This window comes from Formica exsecta, unplaced genomic scaffold (assembly GCF_003651465.1).
Source record: "Formica exsecta isolate Colony F162 unplaced genomic scaffold, ASM365146v1 scaffold37, whole genome shotgun sequence".
Lineage (NCBI taxonomy): Eukaryota > Metazoa > Arthropoda > Insecta > Hymenoptera > Formicidae > Formica > Formica exsecta.
Genome location: NW_021850941.1, coordinates 802000 through 825661, shown reverse-complemented (window position 1 = coordinate 825661; position 23662 = coordinate 802000). Strand labels below are relative to the sequence as shown.

The following is a 23662-nucleotide window of genomic DNA, read 5'->3' as shown; positions in this document are numbered from 1 at the left end:
TATAATACAGCTACAATAAAATATAAAATAAATAATTTTATTCTGGGAAAGAAAGAAAGAGTAAAATAAATCACTCAAAGACATCATGTAATTTTCGTTAAATCTTTATTGTATCTCGTGTGATAGTATTTCAAGATTGTATTTATTTACGACCGCAAATAAAACCAGGAGTTTGTGATGACTGATTTCACGCCATCAAAGCACAAAGTCAAACGACAAAAAGGGGAAATGACAGTAATTTCGATTATGCATAATTTGTCGGATCCCGCTGGTTGTTCTGTCTCTTGCTGCAAAAGTACTTTCTCTCCTCATCACAAACGCTCTTTTGCTCTCTTGTGTGAGAACTCTCTTCACTCGGTATACTTTGTGTCTACGACTCAACGCAATTCGAGATGCCGCTGTATCCCAGAATGTGGCTGCATTTTTTAACGTCTCGACTTATCTCTAAAAGCCGAGAAACGTAATCATGTTTCACTTTAGTGTCACTTCAGATAATCTCAGTTGATTTTTCTTGCGGGTCAAACGATTCCGCGAGCGGTTTTACGTAATCGACAATTTGAGCAGGTACGATTTCCCTGCCGGAAATCCAAGGCACGACACTTCCACAACACTTGGTTCAGCATTTTCACTCGGTGCGAAACTAGAAACTTAGAAAGTTGCCACTGGAGATGTACTCAAATGCCTGGCGTTGCAGAAAATTGGGCGACTGCGTGAGCTGAAGCACTATTAATCTTTTTGAAACTAAGCAACTTTGCAAGATAAAAGTCAAATTTTAGCTATTTAAATCAGAGATGTACCGATAAATCTAGCAGTACTTAAAGTATGCTGGCGTTAAATAAAAATATCAAGATATACGAAAAAGCCCACTAATAAGCAAGCATAAATTTGAGATTTAATCTGAATGATTTATTTGATGTCTGTATTTATTTTATCCGTAACCACTAGTCTGTATCCACTTTATCAATATCCACTTTGTATCTCTGTATCTACTTTGTTTATATCTATTGAGTTTGGATTGTCTATTCGATGTTTATATATCTATTTTTAAATATTTATCAAGAATAATTAAGCTCTATTTGCATATATAAAAAAATAAACTGATTAAAGAAAAAGAAAGAAGAAGGAAAAGAAAACACATATTGATAAATGATATCTTCTTTATAATAATTAAAATGCTAGTAAAATATATCTATTAGATATTATAATTGACGTTTTTTCATTTATCATATCATTGCTATGCACTATTTCTATAATTTGCAATAATGTCTACATAATATTTCATCTGTATGATATAATGGCGTACGATGTTAACAATTTTGCCGGTAGTTATATATTTATATCAAAAGTAAATTTATTTCTATACACTTCGGGTAACATAACGTGCGATAATATAAGTATAAGAGATAATAGATGTATACAATATCCGAGATCTACCTCTTACTTTTCTTTGATAATTAAAAATGTAATTTAATTATAATAAAATCATCAAGATAGCTATATAAATTTTGTTTATATAAACAATTAAAAATAAAAAGCTTCTCGAACTTTATATTGTTCTAAAAATATTTTTTAAGATATTATTATTAGATGTCATATAACCGTTTAAGCCCAGCTGCTTAAAATAGTTCATCTCGTGATTCTTCGCGCAGGGTCTTTCATTCGCGATCCCCTCGCACGATAATCAAACAACCCGCAAGCAGAGCCACTCATGCTTCCACTTCCCTTGGCAAATGCCGGAAATTTATGCAAGCGCTGTAACATTATCGCTCCGTCGATCAAGGAACGCGACTCGTAATTTTCCACGCGCGTTTTGTCGGGCCTTTATATATGCACTTCTATGCCGAGTCTGGTGTATTAACGATAAGTCTCTCCTGACTTATCTCGATAACAAGCTACGTTTGTCGCTGTAGCCTTCGATAAGTTCAAGATTTTCTTAGTTTCAAGACAACATAGAACGAGTGACAAAAAGATCATTCTTTAATGCTATGCAACGTTGAACAATAAAGACAGCTTTTTATATCAAGACATTTTTTAGCTTTTTTTATATATCTATATTTATAATTTATTTTATAAATTTATTTATTTTATTAATTTATATTATATTTATATATTTAATATTTATAGTCAGTTGTAAACTGAAACGGGGCTCTAGATTAAAGATCGATAATGAAAAATTCGAGCACAATCACGAAAAATGTAGCAACCTCGTTAAGATCATCAGAGAAAGATAAATGGCTATTTTATAAAATAAATATTTATTTATGATAAAAAGGAATCAGAATATCTCTTTTAATAAAAATTTTATTAATATTATTAACATTAATAAAATATCGCGGAATATAAATTAGTTAACAGCATTCCTGTATTTGCCTCATGATTTCACTTAAACGATCTGACATTTTCACAAATCGGTTTTAAAGTTAAACCAGTTGCGTGCTGTTTTTTTTAGCACGTTTCTAACTTTTGTTTTAAATATATCGATGAATCAAAAGTGGACGATAAGACAGTTATTTATGAGTAACAAATTATATAATTATATAATAATACAAACGTTATCATAGTGCGTGCAAAAAGCCATAAATCGTTGTTTTCTTCGAAACTCATATTACTTAATTCCATGTCAGCCAGCACTAACCGACGTGCATTATAGTATCCTTTAACTGACATTAATTTCATCCCGAACGAATAATGATTTACGTGGACTTGCCCAACGAGTCAAGTTTCCTCGCAAAGAATCACTTAAACATTTTTCTGATGATCTTAGCGAGGTTGCTGCACTCTTCGCAATCATGCTCGAACTCTTCATCGTGGATCCTGAATCGTAGAGCCTCGCTCGAGTCTACAATTGACTTGCTCGAACCTGAACGATCCTCATGTTCCGAGAAACACTTTCCTTCAACAGTCTGTAAGAGACCGATGAGTAATAATTTCCACAAGTTAACGGATTTATTCGATTGATTCATCGCGTGTGTTTCAGTTATCGATTTAAAAAATCGTCAAAAGTTTTTGACTATAATATTTCGCATAAATCTTGCTAATTTTTCTTGCGTATTTTATATATAAAAAATGATTTATATGTTTGATTAACATTATTCAGAATAACAAAATTATTCAGCATAGTATTAATGTATGCCATTGCGTTTACTGTTGGTAGAATCCTACTAAAAAATACTGTTTATATTAAATGAACAATTACATAAAAAAATTAATTTTATCTTGAAATGATGTAACGCAAAATTCCAATGCATACAATTATTAATTTAATATACAATAAATTATCTTTTCAAGAAACTAGCTTCTGTTTTGACCTTTTTCATGGTATCGATAAAACAAGCTAAGATCTTTCAATGTCCTTGAGTTTTTGCCTCCAGTTTATCGTATTTCTCTCTGCTTTATTTTTCGCCTCGAATTGCAATTTCTTCTTCTATTCCTCGCATCAAGCAATGCTCACACCGAATCATTTCCAACAGTGTTAGTCTAAGGCCCGTTCTACAATAAGGCATATGTCATTAATCGCAAATTGACCAACCATGATTATTCCGATAATATTAGACTGTTATCGGTCAATTTGCTTACGACTAACGACATACGACGTATTGTAGAACGGGTCTAACAGTTCAATATATCCAGACTTTAGAATCCCTGATTTAAAACTTGATTATCTGCTAGGCGAAAAAGAAAGAATGCGATAAATTCACGTTCTACAAACTCAGGAAGAATACGTCCATTAAAACATGTGACGACTTCCCAGTATATAAAGAAATAAGTACCACAAACATAATGTTATGCGGCACGACCGACCAAGAAAACCGCAACACCTACGAAGGTATGTAAAACTCGAGTCGCGTAATGATGCGGCTCGTCTCGTCTCGTAATCCAACACGCATACGTTCTACACAGCGACACATAGCTAATATATGGCAGATTAATAAATCTCGAGGCTACGCAGGACGTGCTCTCTCTTAGTTCGCATTTTTACGGCCGGTTCCACTTGCGGGAGAGAACGAGAAAGGGCCGCGCGTCTGGGAGCAGTAAACTCTGGATGGCAAGGAGAACGCACCTCTTTATCGGAGGATATCTGAAAAATACGACTTTCTACAATTCTTGTCTTCGATAATTCTTAACTTGACTGAAATATGTTACGTTGTAATGAAGTATGTACCCAAATTTGCGTGTCAATATAAGATAGTTTAAGAATATTTTGATATACATGAAAAATCTCAACATCTAATAATTTAACAAACTCTAATAAAAACGCTAATAAGTGAAGTGTTTTTATTATAATAATATAAATGTATAAAAATGAATGCAATTTTGATTTATATTAAATAAAATTTATGTGGAAAAGTTATATGTTTAATTAGTTCTATTTATTCATATATAATAATAGTACATATTTATTTCAAGAATATTTTTATTATAATTTAAACAAAATACATACAATATACTTGTATATATAATAAAAAAGTATTATTTTAGTATTAAATGTCTGAATTTTGTCCGTGAATAGTGTCTAGATCTTCTTTAATGTAATAAGAAAAAAAAACAATTAATCTTTATAAACATAAAACAAATTTATTTTTAAATATTTATGATTTCAGTCTGTTTTGTATACATAAAATAAGGATTGAAGTATCTCTATTTTAATATTGAAAATATTAAAATATTAACTGGTTAATCGAGAATTATTATTTTTATGTTAGCAGGTCGAGATGTCTCTAAATTACCTTACGTTACTGTTTTCTTATACTGGTCTCTTCTATCGATGTTCCTATATTCGCGACATTCGCGCCGTTTATAATTTGTGTGTTTCGAGGTCGTGGAGAGAAGAAGACCCGGTTTTGCGGGAGGCAGAAAATCTCGTAGCGGCGACGGAGTAGAAACGGCCGGTCGACTTCGAAGTTCCTCGACCATGTCGAGAACACGGGCGAACAGGTGAGCTCGTCTTTTCTCTTTCTTTCTCTCTCTCTCTTTCTTTCTCTTGTTTCTTCATTTGACGACCGGATTATCTTCTAGTGCGGATTTCGTTGCTGAGAAAGTGCAATGAGCAACTCGTGCAAATGTAAGACGTTAATGCGCTAATTGCTGGAGTAAGAGCGCATAATTAATTTATCCTGATATAATAATTGCACGAACGTTACACCGAGCGAGACGCAAAAACATTGAGACGCACAAACGATTTGCAAGCGTAAAAATTCTTTTAAAATTACAATTATTACGTCTTTTTTATGTCATTTCTTTATAATATTCAAAAAGAAAAGATTGGAAGTAACAACAACAATAATTTTTTCGCGTTGGGTGTTAATACGTTTCATAAAGATGTCATAGTTCAAATACATTTTAAAGGAACTGATGTCATAATCGCCTCATTTCGTTTTCGATAGAGCAACATTTTTGGACGGAAGAAGTATTACGTGGATTATATACTAGGCGGATGTTTGCTTATAAGGCTGAGATGACTGACCTAAGCTAATGGACTTCGAGACGGAGTTTGAAAACGTAGGTAGAGATTTGTGGTTATGGGTTACGCATTCGAAAGTAAAAATACTTCAGGGCCGCATGGATTCTTTCACAACAACGATGTCCTATGTTCGCGGACAATTCATTACAGTAATCAAAGTTAAGTGCTAAACAAAATTACTGAGTTCACGAGCAATTGCAGAGACGAAGAAAGAAAGCACGGAAGTACCCTCAGGATAGTTTGTTTTTTTGATGCAGTAATAGTTATTTATTAAGTATATCAACTTTATTCTTTACATAAAATTGAATATGCAAATAAAATATAAATATATTACGTAATATAATTTTTATTATCAAAATTTTAATTTTAAATAAATAACAAGATGTGTAAACAAAAAATAAATGTATAAAAAATCTTTTTATAGATCAAATTGCTTTTATATAGAATTTAGAACATTATTATAAAAAATTGCTAATTTTAGAAAGTCTTGCATATTAAAATATACTTTTCATATATAGACAAAGTAGTCTCGAAAATGGATGCTAATTAATGTAAACATAGTTGCATATAAAATTAAGAATTACTGGATTTTGAAATCGGAAATTGTACGAATATAAAAGAGAAATTTCGATCAAAGATCGTAAACGGTATGTGTGTTTAGAGTTTAAAATGCGAACCGTTTTACGAGGCGTAACGAATCTATAAAATCATTCTAGTAGAAAATTTCCTATTACTTTTAAAGTTTAAATATATACAAAATCACGTATTGTAAGCTTTCTCGCATTTATTATGGGTAATCTGTCATGTAAAAAATAATTTATGATTTTAATCCGTCATTGTGAAAGAGATATGATACAATTTAATTTTGGAAACATTGCACTAGGAATAATTATATTTCCAGTTATTATGCAATGTTTCAAACTCTCTTCTTTACATGGAATAGTATATTTACATATATTATATTACGAATGAGATATTAAATGTACTAATAAAATTATAATAAAAATAGAGTTTTTGGATAATGTGATGCTAATATTTCACGCTCGTAAATAAGATAAAAATGCTGTTGTTTCACTGTAAAAAAATGTTCGTCTTTTTCGCGCTAAAATTATCATGCCATGCGCGGGCCAATAGTTTCCATTTCACTAGCTATTATAGATTCGGTACAAACAGAGCGAGATGACTTTCACGCAAAGAAATCATTCAAGTCACATAGCGCGCCGCACCTTACTAGAAATTCCATAGCAAACTATCGCTGAAATGGAGATATGTGGGCAGTATGAAAAAGTCTTTCGTAAGCCAAAACTACCTTTATACAGAGAACGGAAGGAAAAGTGGGCCAGTGTTTTTGAAGCGGGGTCTAAATAGATAATCGTCAAACTTGTATAACTAAACAAAAAATGATACAGAATAGAACGCAAGAGATTTCCGATCTATTTAATATTTTAAAGAAAATAATTTAAAGATCTCAAAGAGAGTTGCCTCTCTGTATATGTGACATGTAACTCTAATATTTTTAATGCCTTATAATTAAATTTTGTAATACGTAGTTAAACATTTGTTAAGTGTGCCCTTCCACCAAAGTTTATAATTATTTACTTTCAACAAAAAACAATAAAAATGCATAATTTTTCTATGATTGAAACATGAATATTGGTACAATTATTTACTTATTGCTCTTTTTGTTGTTAATGTAATTTGCCGTTTGCTATAATTTGGAATCGTCATCATATAAAGATTTTTTAATTATCACATATATACTAAACAAAGCAAAAAATGATGACAATTTATATGTATTTTTCAATTTAAACATATCTTTTCCTAAAATTTAATTTAACGCTGGATATCATTAATAAATCTACTGCATTTTCGTACGTATACTCAATTTAACACAATACTCACGTTAACCATTCGTAGTCAGGTTTCTGTAGCTTCTTCTAGAATATCGCCAACAAGAGGCCGCTCGAGCACCTCTTCGAATCTTCGCGCAGCCGACACTTTATCACTTATTATACCAGACAAGTGTCTTCATCCAGCACTCGATATCGAGACACTCCGCGCACTTACTGTTAAGTTTGCGCGCCACTCCGAAGTTCTCTCGAGTAAATGATCTCGTTGCGGAAACAAAAATCAAAAGCGCAATTTCCGGCAAACAGGTAAAAATGAGGAACAAATCCTGAGCGAATCGAGGCGCGAGAGGCCCCGCGAACGGAGTTGCTTGTCTAATACCGACTGACTACAACCGAGTGGCACGAATTGGTGACTGACTGTACGCCGGCTACTCGCACCATGTACTGCCACTCGTGGATCCGAAGCCGATCACCAACCATCCTGGCTGGCTTTCCTCCTCCTTCTCCAAGTTACTGTCGGCGATTCTCTCTCTTTTTCTCTCCCTCTCCTCCTTATGACCGGTCGTGTTGCTGTCTCTTTCCTCATGTGGCAAGGAAAAAAGCTAAGTATCATTTAATTGACTAAAACATAATATAATTATAAAGCAAACAATCGACACTTTGTCTATATCATGAAGCTGATGAACATTTTGATGCAACAACACGTTATATAACCTTCTGTATAAAAGTTACATACTTTTCTCTGACAAATATATAAAAGATATTGAAGTAAAATGTCTTCCATTTTATAAAATTTATAATTTCTTTTTTTTTTTTGCTTTATTTCTGTAATTTACTAGCATGATAGAAAAAGTTTAAGATCAAAAATTGTTTAAGACCAATAAGACCAATTCTTGGACTTCTAGGACAATCTGAAAGCGTTAATTGCGGTGTGTTCTCTGATTCTATTTTTCCTCAGCGTTTCATTTCGTATGTTAGAAACATATAATTTCAAACCCCTTATAGGATCTACATAGAAGAAGATCAAGACGGAGACAAGTGTATGGACTGCAATTATAAGAGCCAAATGACAGGATTATTGAAAGAGCACTACATATAGCATCTAATAATACGAGCAATTAATGATGATATCATTGTCGATGACAATATTTCATCTATCGACGCCATGGAAACGGGTCGGTCTTGTCTCAATTCGCGGGTGGAAAGTACGAGAGAGAAACGGATGATTATAAAGAGAAGTGGGAACGGGTGAAGAACAGAGGAGTCGATCTCGAAGAGAGCGACGGAGAGACTCGATCATAGCCTGAAGGTGCAACTCGTTCTGGTGAAAGCTTGTGCACATTGACTTGGCTCGAAAGGTTCACTTGGTTTCATGCCAGAAACTCTTTTCGAATGTAACAGTTAATTCATTTAAAATTCTCTTTATAGAGTTTTCACTGTACATATTTTCATTACAATACATGATGCAGACTTAAAATCAAATAACCCTAATTAACCTTTTCATTTTCTTCAATTTATATGACTTTATGATATAAATAATTTGTCTTATTTTTATAGTATTTATTTTATAATTTTTTATTTCTGATATTAATGCGCTTTATTCACATTTTAGAATAATTTTTGTAATTTAAAGAAAGATTATTATCACAGAGAGAAGTCTCTAAGAGCGACCATTCCAGCTTTTTCCTTTAAGAAAATATTTCTATATACTTGATCCATAATTATGGATGCGCAGCACAGACACAAACCAAACCAATGAGAGATTTTACCAATAGCATTGAAAAGCGGATGTGATCATGTAGTTCCCGGGGTTGTAAAATGGATGTAGAGGCGACATTGTATGGTACAAGACCGGAATGGCAAGGAAAATAAATTGACGCTCGGAAATCAAATTTTTTACTGAACAATAGTTTAAACGATTGTTCCTGAATTGCTTCGTTATAATAAACAATTACTCCTCTTTTAAAATTAATATTTTTTTAAATATTTATGAAAAACGTAAAATTTATAATTTTCATTGAAAAATATGTTGCTAATAGTTTTCTGCAACTATGTGCAACATAAAACGATTGCTTTTTAATTTCTCACTTCTCCATCATTACTTTAATGATTTATTGCATTTGTTATCGTCTTTTGACATTTTATTATTATTTTATATCAAAAAGTTTAACTAACATTTTCTATTGACTTCTTTGGCAGAATAATTGCTTTGCATGTCGATTATTAATAATAAATATTGCGCTATATAATTAACCGTCGCTAAAAAGCCTTGTCTAGTCTAAAAATTTCTAATAGTAAATTTTTTATTATACGCATATTTTAGACATTTTCATGTAATTCCGTATAATAAATTATTTTGTATTAAATTTATTGTATTATTTTGTGTATTAAAATAAAAATGAAATAGAAATAAAAAATGAGAAAAAATTATCCTCCTACATTTTTCCTCCTCCTCCGATGGTATATTCACCTTAACGAAGACATTTACCAGGTGAGGAGGTTTGCGTACTCTCTAATGAACGTAAGAGCTATGCCGGCAGTAACGTATAGCGTTTTCGAGTGAAATAGGTTTGATCGCTCTGAGACCGATTAATGAATAAAACTCCGTCATAAAAATCTTGTCTTGGGTTCTGGTATTACAATATTTGTATTATTAGATTAATTAATGAAATATTTTGAGTAAGTGTTTGATTGATTAATCAGGGCAAAGAATTTTGTGTTTTAAAGCCAGAATAGCGTCAAACCGGTAAATAATTTATATTATTAATATTATTGATAAATTATATTTATATTAATCAAATTTGCACACAAAACTCATTTTTATAATGATACATCAATCATCTAATAAGTAATTGATCTACAATTTAAAGTACTTTTATACATTAATATTCCGCGTGTATATATGATGTATGTATAATATGTAAAATATTACGACAACGAATTATCAATAATGTTTATATTTCGTGCTCTGATGTATACACATTTAATTAAGAATCGAAATGACAGGAAGGAAAATTGTAAATTATTTATCAATAACATGGTATTCGGCTTTGGCGTTGTAAACATTAGCGTGCTATTGTTAACGTTGTCGTAACCCGACCAATTTCTCAATATATTAAAAGATAAAACAATAAAGTTAAACAGAAAAGATTAAGAAAGAGCTGAGTAAAGCAATGCATTAAAATTAGAAAAGAGATCAAGGAAAGATAATTAAGAAAGAATAAAAGTAATAAAAGATTATTAATAAAATAAAAGTAAGATACGTGACTAAAGAGAAGGAAGTCACGGTCAAGTTCTCGGAAGCTGAGTAAGCAGCTGACGAGACAGCTGACGAGCGGAGCACGAGACATACTCCGGTCAGGGACACCACACTCCTCCCAAATCAACGACCTAATTAATTAAGATATATAATAAGCGCGAGATGCACCGACGCTAGCTCAGTAACATAGCTCATTAACATCGCTCGCTACTCGCTCGCATATATCAATAGTATCGAAGTACCGTACGTATCGCGCCCGACTATTATAATCGCGAATAAGTAAAAGTGTACAAAAACCTGTGAAATATATCAATTTCTACCTAACGTCCGGGAGTGTCTTATTTCGAGCGTGGATCCTAATCCTTTGGGCGTATAAATCCTTAAAGACCTCTTCCTTAGCGGCTAGAGGCACAACAACGTGTTACGACTTATGACTTTATCACTCGCATGGTAACATTCGAACAGTAAGGTAGTAGAACGCGAAAAGCTCCGTCATTTCTTTTCTAAATGCGATCGCGACAAATATCAAGAAATAATTTAATATAATTAATAATTAATTATCTCTCTTTGAAAATATAATAGAAATTCTAAATTAATATATTTGTTAAGAATATTAGTTTCCATATCATTTATTTTAAAAATATTTATAAACTTAAGAGCTTGTGTTTTCATATCAAAGAATCGTCGCTAAATTCGCGAAATTATATTTCAAACTTTATAAATATCACGAATATCGCTAATTTTTCTAGTATTTAACAAAAAAATTATTGAATAAGAATGCAAAGATTTGATGTTAAGCTAACAATTAAATACTAGCTTTTTGTACACGATATTTGACGACTGCCTTCAACATCGCTGAACCACGAATAAATTATTTCGAAATGATTTAATTTTGATTTGATTGATATCTATGAATTTCGTGTCGGAATTAAATATTTGTTATTTTATTAATTAGCTATATTGCGAAAACACCGCGTTTCTTTCGCATTTTTGGACGCGATCGCTGTCTTAGCTAAGAGATCTTATCTTATATGTCCCGCAGCTCGTCATATAAATGTTAATAAAGTTGCATAATTCATACCGGCAAGGAATCGAAATAATCTTCATCATGGAGAATTATTTCTTGTCGGTTCGCGTAAGATCTTGTCTTCTTCTAAGATCGCGACATCTAGTTTAATGTTCTGTTGAAAATTGGGGATATTTATTGCAGGATTAGAATTAAATCCAAGTTTTTCTGGCGATTTCTGAAAGCAATGGTTTCAGTAGTAAACGACGACTGCGACACGCTTTTTAGAAATCAAATCAGGAAATTAATTTAAATAATATATTTGAAGGCAAGATAAATTTTTTTTCTTTTTCTTCATTAAAAGCGTATATGTTCTTCTATCATTGTTAATATTAGTATTATTATTTTCTTAATGCTAAAAAACTTAATAACAGATTGAACATATAGCTACTGTACGTGTATATAGATAAATTTCGATTTTTCAAGCAATTTCAAATTTCAATTAATTTGCCCGTTTCTATTGATTTTCTTGATACGAAAAATTATGGTTACGAACGAATATATTTTATTAATTAATTGATATAATTTTTTTGGGAAAATATTTCTAGCTACTGAGGATATTAAAATTATTTCTTAGTTTCTTTTGTGTGTGAGAAATCATTTCGAGGTATTGGACATCCCGACATTGTAGGAGCATCACAGTTTTTACAAATACCATTCTATATAAATACACATATATTAAAATACATGCGTAAATTAACATACTATTTCTATGTCGTGTTGTTTGCGTTACGCAAACACACATTACTTTCCTCTACATCCTTATTTGCATCATTATCATTGATTGTCATGCGATTCACCTTCCTTATTATGAGTTTTTTGATTTGCCAAATCAATATTACGTTCATCTTTTTCTGCGACTGATTGATTGATTGTGATTAATCGAAAAGGTCCTTGTTAAGATCGTCGTAGCTTCTTAAGGAGTCGATGCTTTTTGGGAATCAGATTTCTCTGACACCACAGTGGATGACACTTCCGTAACATCTGCGATTGCATTGCCAAAGAACAGCGGAAATGGAGATAACATAGTTTTAATTTTAGAACTATATTTCGTTTCGCTTTATTTTCCTAATATAATGATTACTTCATATTTGTAATTGTTTTTTACTCTAATTGTATCAGGTCTACTGGAAAGTTCTGTCCGTTTTTGGAATAAAACAAAATACAAACTTTTATTACCAACTTTATTTTAGTTAATTTGCTACGTCAGTATGTATACATTAAGTGATAAAAATAGAGAGGTACACATGCGCCAAATAAACATGTGCTTACGTGTCGAGAGTCGAGACTTGTTGTGATAGAAACGGACAGAACTTTCCGGTAGACCTAATATTATATTAATCATTTATTTTATCATTTTACCATCATTATTTATATAATTTATATAATAATTTTGCAAAACACATTTATACTCTCAAGATACAAGCGGGAAAATTTTTATTAGCAACAAGTTGCCTCCGACGCTTGTGTATCTTCCTTGCTTGTATTTCTTAATGATACATTTGGCAATAAAATGTTTGTTTATGGTGACTGCCGCAATAAGCGCGATCGCTAACGCACGAAAACAGAAGTCAACCACAATGACAATTGATTTCACCCGGCAAGATGTGCAAATAAAAATTTATCGAGCATAAAATCTAACGATGATGAGGCGTTTAATGAATCTAAAAATCGATTATCCGTGAACTTTCCCACGAGTTCTTATGTAATTATTCATGTGGTTTTACGCAGTACAGTTCTATGAGAAATTGAAAGTTGCGCGGCAAACACGTGTTTGAATATTAAGTAGACTTCGAAATTATACGATTTTGCAACAGAGATTTTGACTGTGTGTCATCGTGTCTCGGTGATATTGTGAATATTATTAAATTTAATCTGTAGAAAATAATGTTATTTTAAATAATTGGAAATAAAAATTTATAAAAATATTTTAATCAAAAAAAATGTATCCTACAAAAATAATGATATCAAAAAATTGCGCCAACTGAAAATAAAAAATTATACCAATTTTTTAACCGGAAACAGTTGTACAAAATAGTTGTTTTAATTTCTTACAAAAATAATGATATTAAAAAGTTATGCTAACTAAATAAAAATTCTAAAATTTATTTAATGACACAAAACAGAAAAAACATAAAATAAAATATTAATAGAAACATTAAAACTTAAAATTAAAAATTTATACAAAAATCAAAAATTAATACAAATAAAAAAAAATAAAAAAATTTTGCTTAAAGAAACTTGGCGCTGCTAAACTAAATAATATGCTAAAATTAATGTATTCCTTAATACATTTACATTGCAATTATTGATGTAACTAAATTAGATATAATTCTAAATAAAATTAATTTTTTGTTGGTCTTATATAATATATATTTTGTATACTTTGAAAATTATAAGATTAAGATTAATTAAAGATTAATTAAAGCTATAAGATTATAAATTAAGTCTAGTAAGAACTCGATCGCTTCAACCGTTATTGAAATCTCAACTGGCCGATTTGCGTATAAATACGCGGGGTACCTTGTTGTTGCTGCGCGTGACTTAGCGCGAGACATTACCGTATCTCTTGATATCAAGTTGAAAAAGATGTGAACCAATTAACTGACATTTATTACAAATTATTTGCGCTTGTAAAAGGGAATCACCGATGGGAGAATGCATATGATTTTCATAAAATTCTACGTGATTAAAAATAAAAATGATCATGCAGTTGAAATTTAATATAATAATTAAAATTTATATATTTAAAGAAGAATAAAGACATTGATCTTTATAATATTCTATATCTCGTTTCGTTTCATTACACATTTCATTGAAATAATCAATGATATAAAATTGACGGTCAAATATTGCGTAATGCGAATGATAGATGGTATATATTTTATAGGTCTATACACTTTTTTGAGAGAAAATCATAAATTAATTTCGAAGGCCGCAAACAACTCTTCAGAAGTGACTGTGACTTTCGAAATTAATTCCTGATCCGTAACTATATATATAGGCGTCTTCGATTGCTATTATCAGTTAGAAAAAATATGTTTTATTGGCATCATCTGCTTAAAGATATTTACAATTCCATTTTAAACATTTGAGTAGTGTTTCAACTGTTCGTCGCATCAAGTGAGTTTCTTAGGTAAGTAATCGACAGTATTTGTATAAACTAAAAATTTTAATAAACATTTTGAACACATAATTATTTTCACATAAGTTTTCTCAAATACCGCAAGTTGTTAGCTTGGTTTGATTGTTATAATTTTATTAAATGTATACACAATCGTTTCGTATCATCATCTCTTTAGCAAGTCCCATAGACATGACATAAGCCTTTTTATAGGATCTTTTATGACGATATTGTAAGTATTATTATCCTTCAACAATTTTTCGATCTTATTAAAGTATCCATTTTTATTGAGAGCAACTGTGATGTTCCCCTTGTCCGCGCTTGTGGCAATTATATTATCATCATCTTTAAAAAATTTTTTGATATTAGCAATTAATTGTTTAATGCGTGTGTTGAAATCATTTTTCAGAGTCGAGTAGTTCGGGAGATTATCGATAACCTTCTTAAATTTAATTGTTTTGCGCCGTTGTTTGTCTATAGCGGTAACGTTTGTTTTTATTATTTTATACCTTTTCGTCTAACGATAATTTATGCTCATTGTTACGCCGATAGTCAGTGAGTCTAGTTCTCTGCGATTTTACATCCCGATTATTTATTGTCGACCTGTGCGTTACTTCGCTTATCTGTAAGTTTTACAAATGTAATTTCCGAAGCCCTTCTCTCTCGTCATTTCGACATAAAATCCATTGCGCTTAATTTACAGACATAATTAATGTAGCACCATGTTCAATTCAATTTCTGACCAAAGTATCGAGGATTTCTTCCTCGTAACGACATGGATGCTCTTGAAAATATTCTTTCGCCTTTACTGGGATAATGTGAGAGACCTGCGCTATCTACTATCAGCTTAATCGGTTTTGTATCTATGCGCTTCTTAACCGCCTAAGAATCACTTATATGCTTATATTTTAATTTTATTAATTAATAAAGTGTGCGCAGAAGATGACTAAAAAAAAGGGTTGAAACGTCCGCCTTTCGCGAGTTTAAATTTTAATGTAATTCTTTTATAATAAACATTTATGCGCCCTTAATACCCAGCATGGCTCGTTTTGTCATTTTATTCGACATTCTTGATTTTATTGAAAATGTACATTTTTCTGACGGAGAGTGGGACGTTTCTCAAATGAAAATTTCTAGGGGGGGGGGGGGCCAGCTAGACATTAAGCCAGCTGTCCCCATAGTGAAAAAAATATATAGAATGCTTGAATCAAAAAATCAAATACACCAAAACTTGTTGCTATTTTGTTGCTCTGAAATAACACGAAAACATTTTTAACGTTTTGTCATTTTATTCGACATTCTTGATTTTATTGAAAATGTACATTTTTCTGACGGAGAGTGGGACGTTTCTCAAATGAAAATTTCTACATTTCGACTTTGCTTCGTAATATCTCTGCTTTATAGAACATGCAAAGCAAAAATAAAGACATTTTTCTTATATCAATCAAACTCAAGTTATTGATTAAGCCTAGTAAGAACTCGATCCGTTCAGCGGTTATTGAGAACTGATAATATCGGATATTCTTAATTGTCCGACTCACCCATATTAAGTTGGTCCCCTACCAACGCCAAATAAAGTCGCATCTATCAAATAATTTAGTGTTAATTATGTGCTAATTAGTTGCTGTAGTCCGGATTTTGCTGCTCAAATCAAAAAATCAAATACACTAGAACTTGTTGCTATTTTGTTGCTCTGAAATAACACGAAAACATTTTTTAAAAAATATATATTATTTAATTAATACTACTATACACTCAGTCTCGCCGCGACGTGCCATCCACATGCGCGAAGTAAAAGTAACTAAAAGGATTTGTTGCTCGCATGTTTTTGGTATTAAAATAATCTGTAGACAATATTGTTACGTTCTCGCTGGACGCTCGGTGTTATGTTCGCGCTGGATGCTTGGCAAGACACAACTAAAATTCTTTTAGTTAATTTACGTTATGATAGCGCGCGTCATATTGGGTCCGCGGCGACAAAGTGTCGATTTTTATTATTTTAAATCGAGCAACAAATTCAGTTTCTTATATATTTCAATAGTATATTGTCCACAGATTATTTTAGTACTAAAAACATGCGAACAACAAATTCTTTTAATTAATTTACGTTATGATAGTGCGTCATATAAGGTCCGCGGCAACAAAGTGTCGATTTTTATTATTTTAAAATGGGCAACAAATTCGGTTTCTTACATATTTCGATAATATATTGTTCACAGATTATTTTAATACCAAAAACATGCGAGCAACAAATTCTTTTAGTTACTTTCACTTCGCGCAAGTGGATGGCACGGCGCGGCGAGACTGAGTGTATAGTGGTATTAATTAAACAATATCCTTTTTTTAAAATGTTTTCGTGTTATTTCAGAGCAACAAAATAGCAACAAATTCTGGTGTATTTGATTTTTTGATTTGAGCATTCTATATTTTCTTTTTCACTATGGGGGGGCTGTCTTAATGTCAATCTGCCCCCCCCCCCCCAACCATTTTGAACGTAAATTCCTGCTAAACGGTTTGAGCAACAAAATCCGGACTACGGCAACTAATTAGCACATAATTAGCACTAAATTATTTGATAGATGCGACTTTATTTGGCTTTGGTGGGGGGGGGGGGGCCAACTTAATACGGGTGTCCGACTCGCGTATAGATACACGGTGTGTCTCGCCCATAGACATAGTATATCTAGACCGAGTGTTGTGAAGTGGTGGCCAAGGTGCACATAGAAAAGGACGTACTCTGTTCCGTGCCCCTTACGTTCTCTCTCGCTCGCACGTAGCATAACGAAAGAGAACGCTATGCTATGTACGAGCGAGAGAGAACACAAGGGGCACGAAACAGAGTATGTCCTTTTCTACAAGCATCTTTACCCCCATTCCTTAAATAAAGGTAAACGCTCGGTCTAGATATATTATGTCTATGATCTCGCCATTGCTGCGCGCAATCTTTGCTTCGCGTGATTTGGCGCGAGACACTACCGTGTCTCTTGATTTTTACTTCTTGAAATTTTAACAATTAAATAATCAACAAAAATAAAAAAGGCTTTTGTAATGTGTATTCAAGAATCAGTAAATCAGTAAGCTAAAGAAGATCAACCTTAATTAAACGATCAAGAACATCACGTCAAGAAACGATGTTTATCACTATAATGTTATTATCCATGTTTATTTTATTGGTATATTATTATTACGTACATTATGGAAGAACTGGACGACTCATTAATCTTATACCGGGACCACTGGGCAATCCGATCGCTGGCAATGCATTTCAACTTTATCTTTCAGCAGGCAAATATAAAATATCTAATCTATTTACATTAATTGTCAGACGATCCGTCATTTATGCACATATACGCAAAAGTTAAATTCATAAAACCTTGTGCTCTGGAACGTATACCTATCAAAACCTATCCGCAAACAGATTACATATTTTAGCTCCTTCTCTTGGCAATATCCATTTGCAAATCATTATCATAATTATTAATTGTTTATTTTCAACGTATCTGAGTAAAAATGCAATAAAATAACGATAAAATTAATCCCACCAAAATTTTTGTATTGATATTTATAATATATTTTTAGAGGAACAATGGAAATTGAAGCGTAACCTATCTAATAAGTATTATCCTATTTTTAAATTATGGATGTTCTTCACGTATGGTGTGTCTATCCGTCATCCAGATGATCTAAAGGTAATAAAAAAGAAATTCGATTGTCTGTAGGCATTACAATTTAGTCAGATTTAGGAATCTTGCGTTTCACAAGAATATTTTTGCTCATAAAAAAAGATTAAAAAATTAAAAGCTTAAAAAGATAAATAGAGAAGATATCGATGTATTCGATCTAGATCAGATAGGAATTTGAGCTACGATTAATAAGTTATTTGTGCATCTAAAAGATTGAGTGATATAATATAAATTAATGTTTCTCTCTTGACATGTTTTCGATGATTTCAGACGATACTAAACAGCACCAAGCGCTTCGAGAAAAGTCGTTTATATAATTTGTTTCATCCTTGGCTCGGCACAGGTCTTTTCACCAGCACAGGTAACATAATGGCATTAATATATAACTGTACATACTTTACTATTACAATTTGTTTTTGATTTGTTTCCATCACAGAAAATCAAATAAAATACAGAATTAGTTGCAGAATTAAGCTTGAATATTATTTTTAACGATGAACTCTTACAACTTTTTTTCGTATTGTAAAAAGTAATAAAGTTGAAAGAAATTTGCAAGTAAAATCATATTGAGAGATGATCTCGCCGTGATACGTGTATTCTTAAGTAAATAGAAGTAATAGATATTTCAAATAAAGAAAATTTTCAATTAAATCGAACACCTTCACATAATAGACTTTTTAATAAATTATATTTTATTTTTGACTGGCAATCCATAAAGTTTTAATTACAAAATAATAATTAAATTCAAGTTCACACTTGCAACTCCTTTTACCACACAAATTTCGTGAGAAGGTTTAAAAAATTATAGAAGAATTTTGCGCGATACAAAAAAAATAGATAATTATGCATATTAGGACCAATCTCACCAATTTCAATGATATGTATATGTTGTCAAGGATATGGCCCTAAGTAACTTTCAAAAAGTTTTAGCCGTCACTTATTATTTACTAAAAAGTTATTAACAAAATAAGTTTGACAAGTGGAACGTAATTGTCTGACACCGTGTACATTTAAAAAGGAATATATTTATTGGAATATGTGTTCAATATATAGTAATCATAATATTGCTGTCTTTGTTTATATTCTTTATAAGTAAATTTACTACAAATACGTATTAAAACGTAGTAAATCTCCTTTCCTTATGCGTCAAATTAAAAAAAAAAAATATTTTATAATTTCACTTCATAATACACACACATGCTATATATACGTGTATTGTGTATATGTGTATACTTCTTAACATTAATGTCAGAAAATTTCGTTCTATTCGTTAAACTTATTTTGTTAATAACTTTTTAATAATATTATGTGAGAATTGCTCAATAAACATCAAATTAAGAAAGAGAATAATCTTATATAATATTATTTGTATTTAACCGCACAATTTGCGTTATTTTGGTTTTGTTCTAGGCGCTAAGTGGAATGCGCGACGAAAGATATTAACATCTGCGTTCCATTTCAATATATTGAATCAATTTACTAATATTTTGATCAAGGAGGGCAATTGTATGACAAAAGCTTTGAAAGATGTCGGAGGAGTAGTCGTAAAAGATTTAGTACCATTTATTAGTGAACATACGCTAAACGCCATATGTGGTAAGTTTTCTGTAAAGTTCTTATTGTCCTGTATTATGTGCAGGGATTTCATTCTAAATGATATCATAGTTTAAAATAAGAAGATAAGTTGTTCCCATAGAGAATATCAATGCTGCACAAAAGATAGATAATATCCAATTTTTTATACTCAAAGTTACTTACGAAATATTCAGTTGTAATTATCTTCGACTATATATCCGGTGTTATACATGTACTTACAGAAACTGCCATGGGCGTCTCTCTGCAAAAAATCTGCAAAAACGAGTTCCAGCAACAGTATCGAGATGCAATTCACGACATAATCGAATTGCTATTGTATAGGTAATTTATGGATATAATAATTAATTGTGTGAAGTATTTATAATCCTTTAAGTTATGATTGTGTGTGATATATATTTTCTATATATATTTTGTATAACAAATTAAATATTAAATAATCATGTAAAGGTAAACAATTAGTTTGAGACATCGATTCGTTTAAAGCGACAATTAGGAATCAAAATCTATTGTACATGCTCCGTTAAATGTTCCACTTTAAAAGAAAAATTATTTGCAATCTTTAAAATGTTGAAAATATTGTAAATGTTAGAATATTGAAATATTAAGTAAAATGAATTGTGCAATATAAAATCTGAAGAGAAATTATCCTTGATCAAAAAATCTATAGTTAAAACAAAAGTATAATGTTTTTAAAAGATTCTAAATTTTTTTTTGTAAGATACATAGTTTTAAATTTATTTTTTTACCTATATTCTCTACATTCGATGACATTACTTAAAGATTACTGTAAGATTTTATTGCGGCTTTAAATAAGGCTTTTACAAAATTACATCATTATTGAAATTATATAGTTTTATTTAATTATGGTTTAGAGCATTCAGGCCTTGGTTTTATAACGATTTGTTATTCTCATTATCGCCACAAGGAAGAAAGCAAAAGAAGATCTTGAAAATATTGCATGGATTTACGGAAAAAGTACGTTATAAATTATGTTATTTTAAATCCGCTAAACTCTATCTTTTATATAAAATTACAATAAATCTCGTAGTCTTTGTACGGCAAGATTACATGATTAATCATAAATATTAATAATATATTATGCTATTAATATTTATGATCTAGTACAATGTACTATTATTATTTAATACAAAAAATCATTTTAAAAATTTAATATTGTACTCGTGTGTAGGTCATCACGGAAAGAAAACTTTATCACAAACGCACCAATGGCCGATATTTGAAAAACTTTGAAAATGAGACGGAAATAGATGATGTCAAAATATCTGGAAGTACGTAAGAGATCAGAGCTAATATTAAAATCTGAATTTTAAACAAAAATAATATTATATAACTAAATCGCATGCAAAAATGAGATTAACATTAATGTGCTTTTTTATTTCTAGTTAAAAAAAAACAACTAGCTTTGTTGGATCTTTTAATAGCAGCATCTGAAGACAATCTTTTAACTAATTTGGACATCAAAGAAGAAATCGATACCTTTATGTTTGGGGTATGTATCTGTAATCGTTTTATAAATTTTTTGTACACATCATCTAAGCACGTTTCATTATATGATGATATGCATATGACAATGATTACAGGGTCACCATACTACAGCGATCAGTATAACCTTCGCTTTATTACTTCTAGCTGAAAACAAAGATGTCCAGGTATCTTTTTCGCAGTATATTGCAATATATTATTTAAATTGCTATTATTATTGAAAGTAGTACAAATATCAAACTTTTGTTGCAATGTATTTTTTAATTTATTAAAAATTTATCGGTATCTATGCATATAAAAAACCGAATATTATGAAATACACTTAAATTATTATCAATAACATAGGAACGTGTGAGGATTGAAGTCGATACCGTGATGCGAGAGAACGGAGGAAAACTTAACATGACATCGTTGAAAAATTTGTCATATTTAGACAGATGTGTAAAGGAAATACTGCGTTTATATCCCGTCGCGTCTTTCATATTACGAAATGTTGAAGAAGATGTAAAATTAGGTAATTAATCACTTTTTTTGCTGCTTATCTTTGAACATGTCACATTTTACAGTATATATTAAAGTACATACTATTGAATGTAAAATAAGTTTAATTGGTTTAATACTTTAAGAATACAATATTATATTCATGTTATTTTTCAAAAAAACTCTTAATTTCATAAATTTTTATATTTTGTAATTTTATAATATGCTTTTCAGGTTCATATGTCGTACCTGCCGGAACAATCTTACATCTTGATATCTTCGAAGCTCACAGAGATCCCAACTTTTGGTCAAATCCAGATGTATTTGATCCAGATAGATTTTTGCCAGAGAGAATGCAGAATCGTCATCAATATTCCTATCTACCGTTCAGCGCAGGACCGAGAAATTGTATAGGTAAATTGTTCGCGATTTTCGTTTCTTCTCATGTCGATAGTTTTTAATAAAGCTTCAAATTGTAGGTCAGCGATTCGGTCTGCTACAGTTAAAAGCTATAATTTCTTCTTTGGTGCACAATTTTTACTTGGAACCCATAAATTATTTAAAGGATATCCAGTTGAGCTTCGATATAATAATTCATCCTTCTCATCCGGTTTACATAAAATTTATCCCAATCAAACGCAAATAATCGTTTAAAACTAATACAAATATCACATGAATGTAAGAAATCAAAATGTTTTGTACAATAAAATGATTTAATGTGTGATCGTGTGTATACTTTACGTTAAATATGTTTTATTTCTAATTAATTCTTTTATTACCTCCATGTGTAATCTTTCTCTCTCATATTTTATTAGTTTCATATTTTTATATCTTTATTACATTAAATATTTAGTATTTCAAAAACATGTTAAATGAAAAGAATAAAATTTTATAGTGCTTGTATTTCTCTTTATTTCTAATAAACTCTCATTATTAATACACTCTTTAGCTGAAAAACAGGTATAAATATAGCCAGCAGGAAAAGCTCGGGGGCGGAAGGCCTCTCCGAAGTAGTGCAAATGCCAGATTCCGGAGAGGCCTTCTCAAACGCCCAGGTGTGTATGCCACCCGGAGGGGTTTTAGTGGGTAGTCCCCTGGTTGTTTATTTAAGCCAGGGGTGAGTCCCATATAACCCCGTCTCGAACCCCATCGAGACGGGGTATGCGTAAAGGCATTTCCCCTCCGTTACAAAAAAAAAAAAAAAAAACAAGGTATAAATATAGATTTTTATTTCAGAGAATAACGATTAGCTCCGTAATATATATTAATCGTTTATTAAATAATTGATATATAATTTAAAATAATTGTTTAATATAATATTCCGCTTGTATATACGTCATAATACACAAAATAATTTTGGTTGCAAATTATCAATAACATGATATGCGGCCTTGGCGGCGTAAACAATAGCGCGGTTATTGCTTACGTGTTACGGCTTTGTTTTCATTCGCATTAGAATAGGACTGTAATAGTGGGAGATGCTACGTCACAAATTCCTTTCCTACAATACTTATCATTCACGCGACGACACTCGAATAGAAAAGTAATAATGCTTCGTCAAATTCCTTTTCCAAACTCGCCATTGGGGAATAACTTGATATAATTAATATGATAAATAATTAAATATCTTTTAAATACGT

General features: G+C 31.1%; 2 protein-coding genes across 3 annotated transcripts in view; one reads left to right on the top strand and one right to left on the bottom strand.

Annotated features, from left to right (window-relative positions):
• Positions 1 to 7754, bottom strand: part of LOC115239265 (calpain-C) — a 32890-nt gene extending 25136 nt beyond the window's left edge. For both annotated transcript variants that reach the window (XM_029813703.1, XM_029813704.1), the window contains exon 1: positions 7364 to 7754. In XM_029813703.1, the coding sequence (XP_029669563.1) occupies positions 7364 to 7372 (9 nt within the window). In that variant the 5' untranslated portion in view covers positions 7373 to 7754. The remainder of the gene's footprint in view (positions 1 to 7363) is intronic.
• A 9919-nt stretch (positions 7755 to 17673) lies between these two features.
• Positions 17674 to 22746, top strand: LOC115239287 (cytochrome P450 4C1-like). Its single transcript, XM_029813735.1, has 12 exons — positions 17674 to 18045; positions 18340 to 18449; positions 18714 to 18804; positions 19854 to 20039; positions 20261 to 20360; positions 20912 to 21014; positions 21229 to 21328; positions 21443 to 21549; positions 21641 to 21709; positions 21888 to 22056; positions 22257 to 22436; positions 22502 to 22746. The coding sequence occupies exons 1-12, from the start codon at positions 17892 to 17894 to the stop codon at positions 22666 to 22668; spliced, it is 1536 nt and encodes a 511-aa protein (XP_029669595.1). The 5' UTR covers positions 17674 to 17891; the 3' UTR covers positions 22669 to 22746.
• Positions 22747 to 23662: the final 916 nt, after the last annotated feature.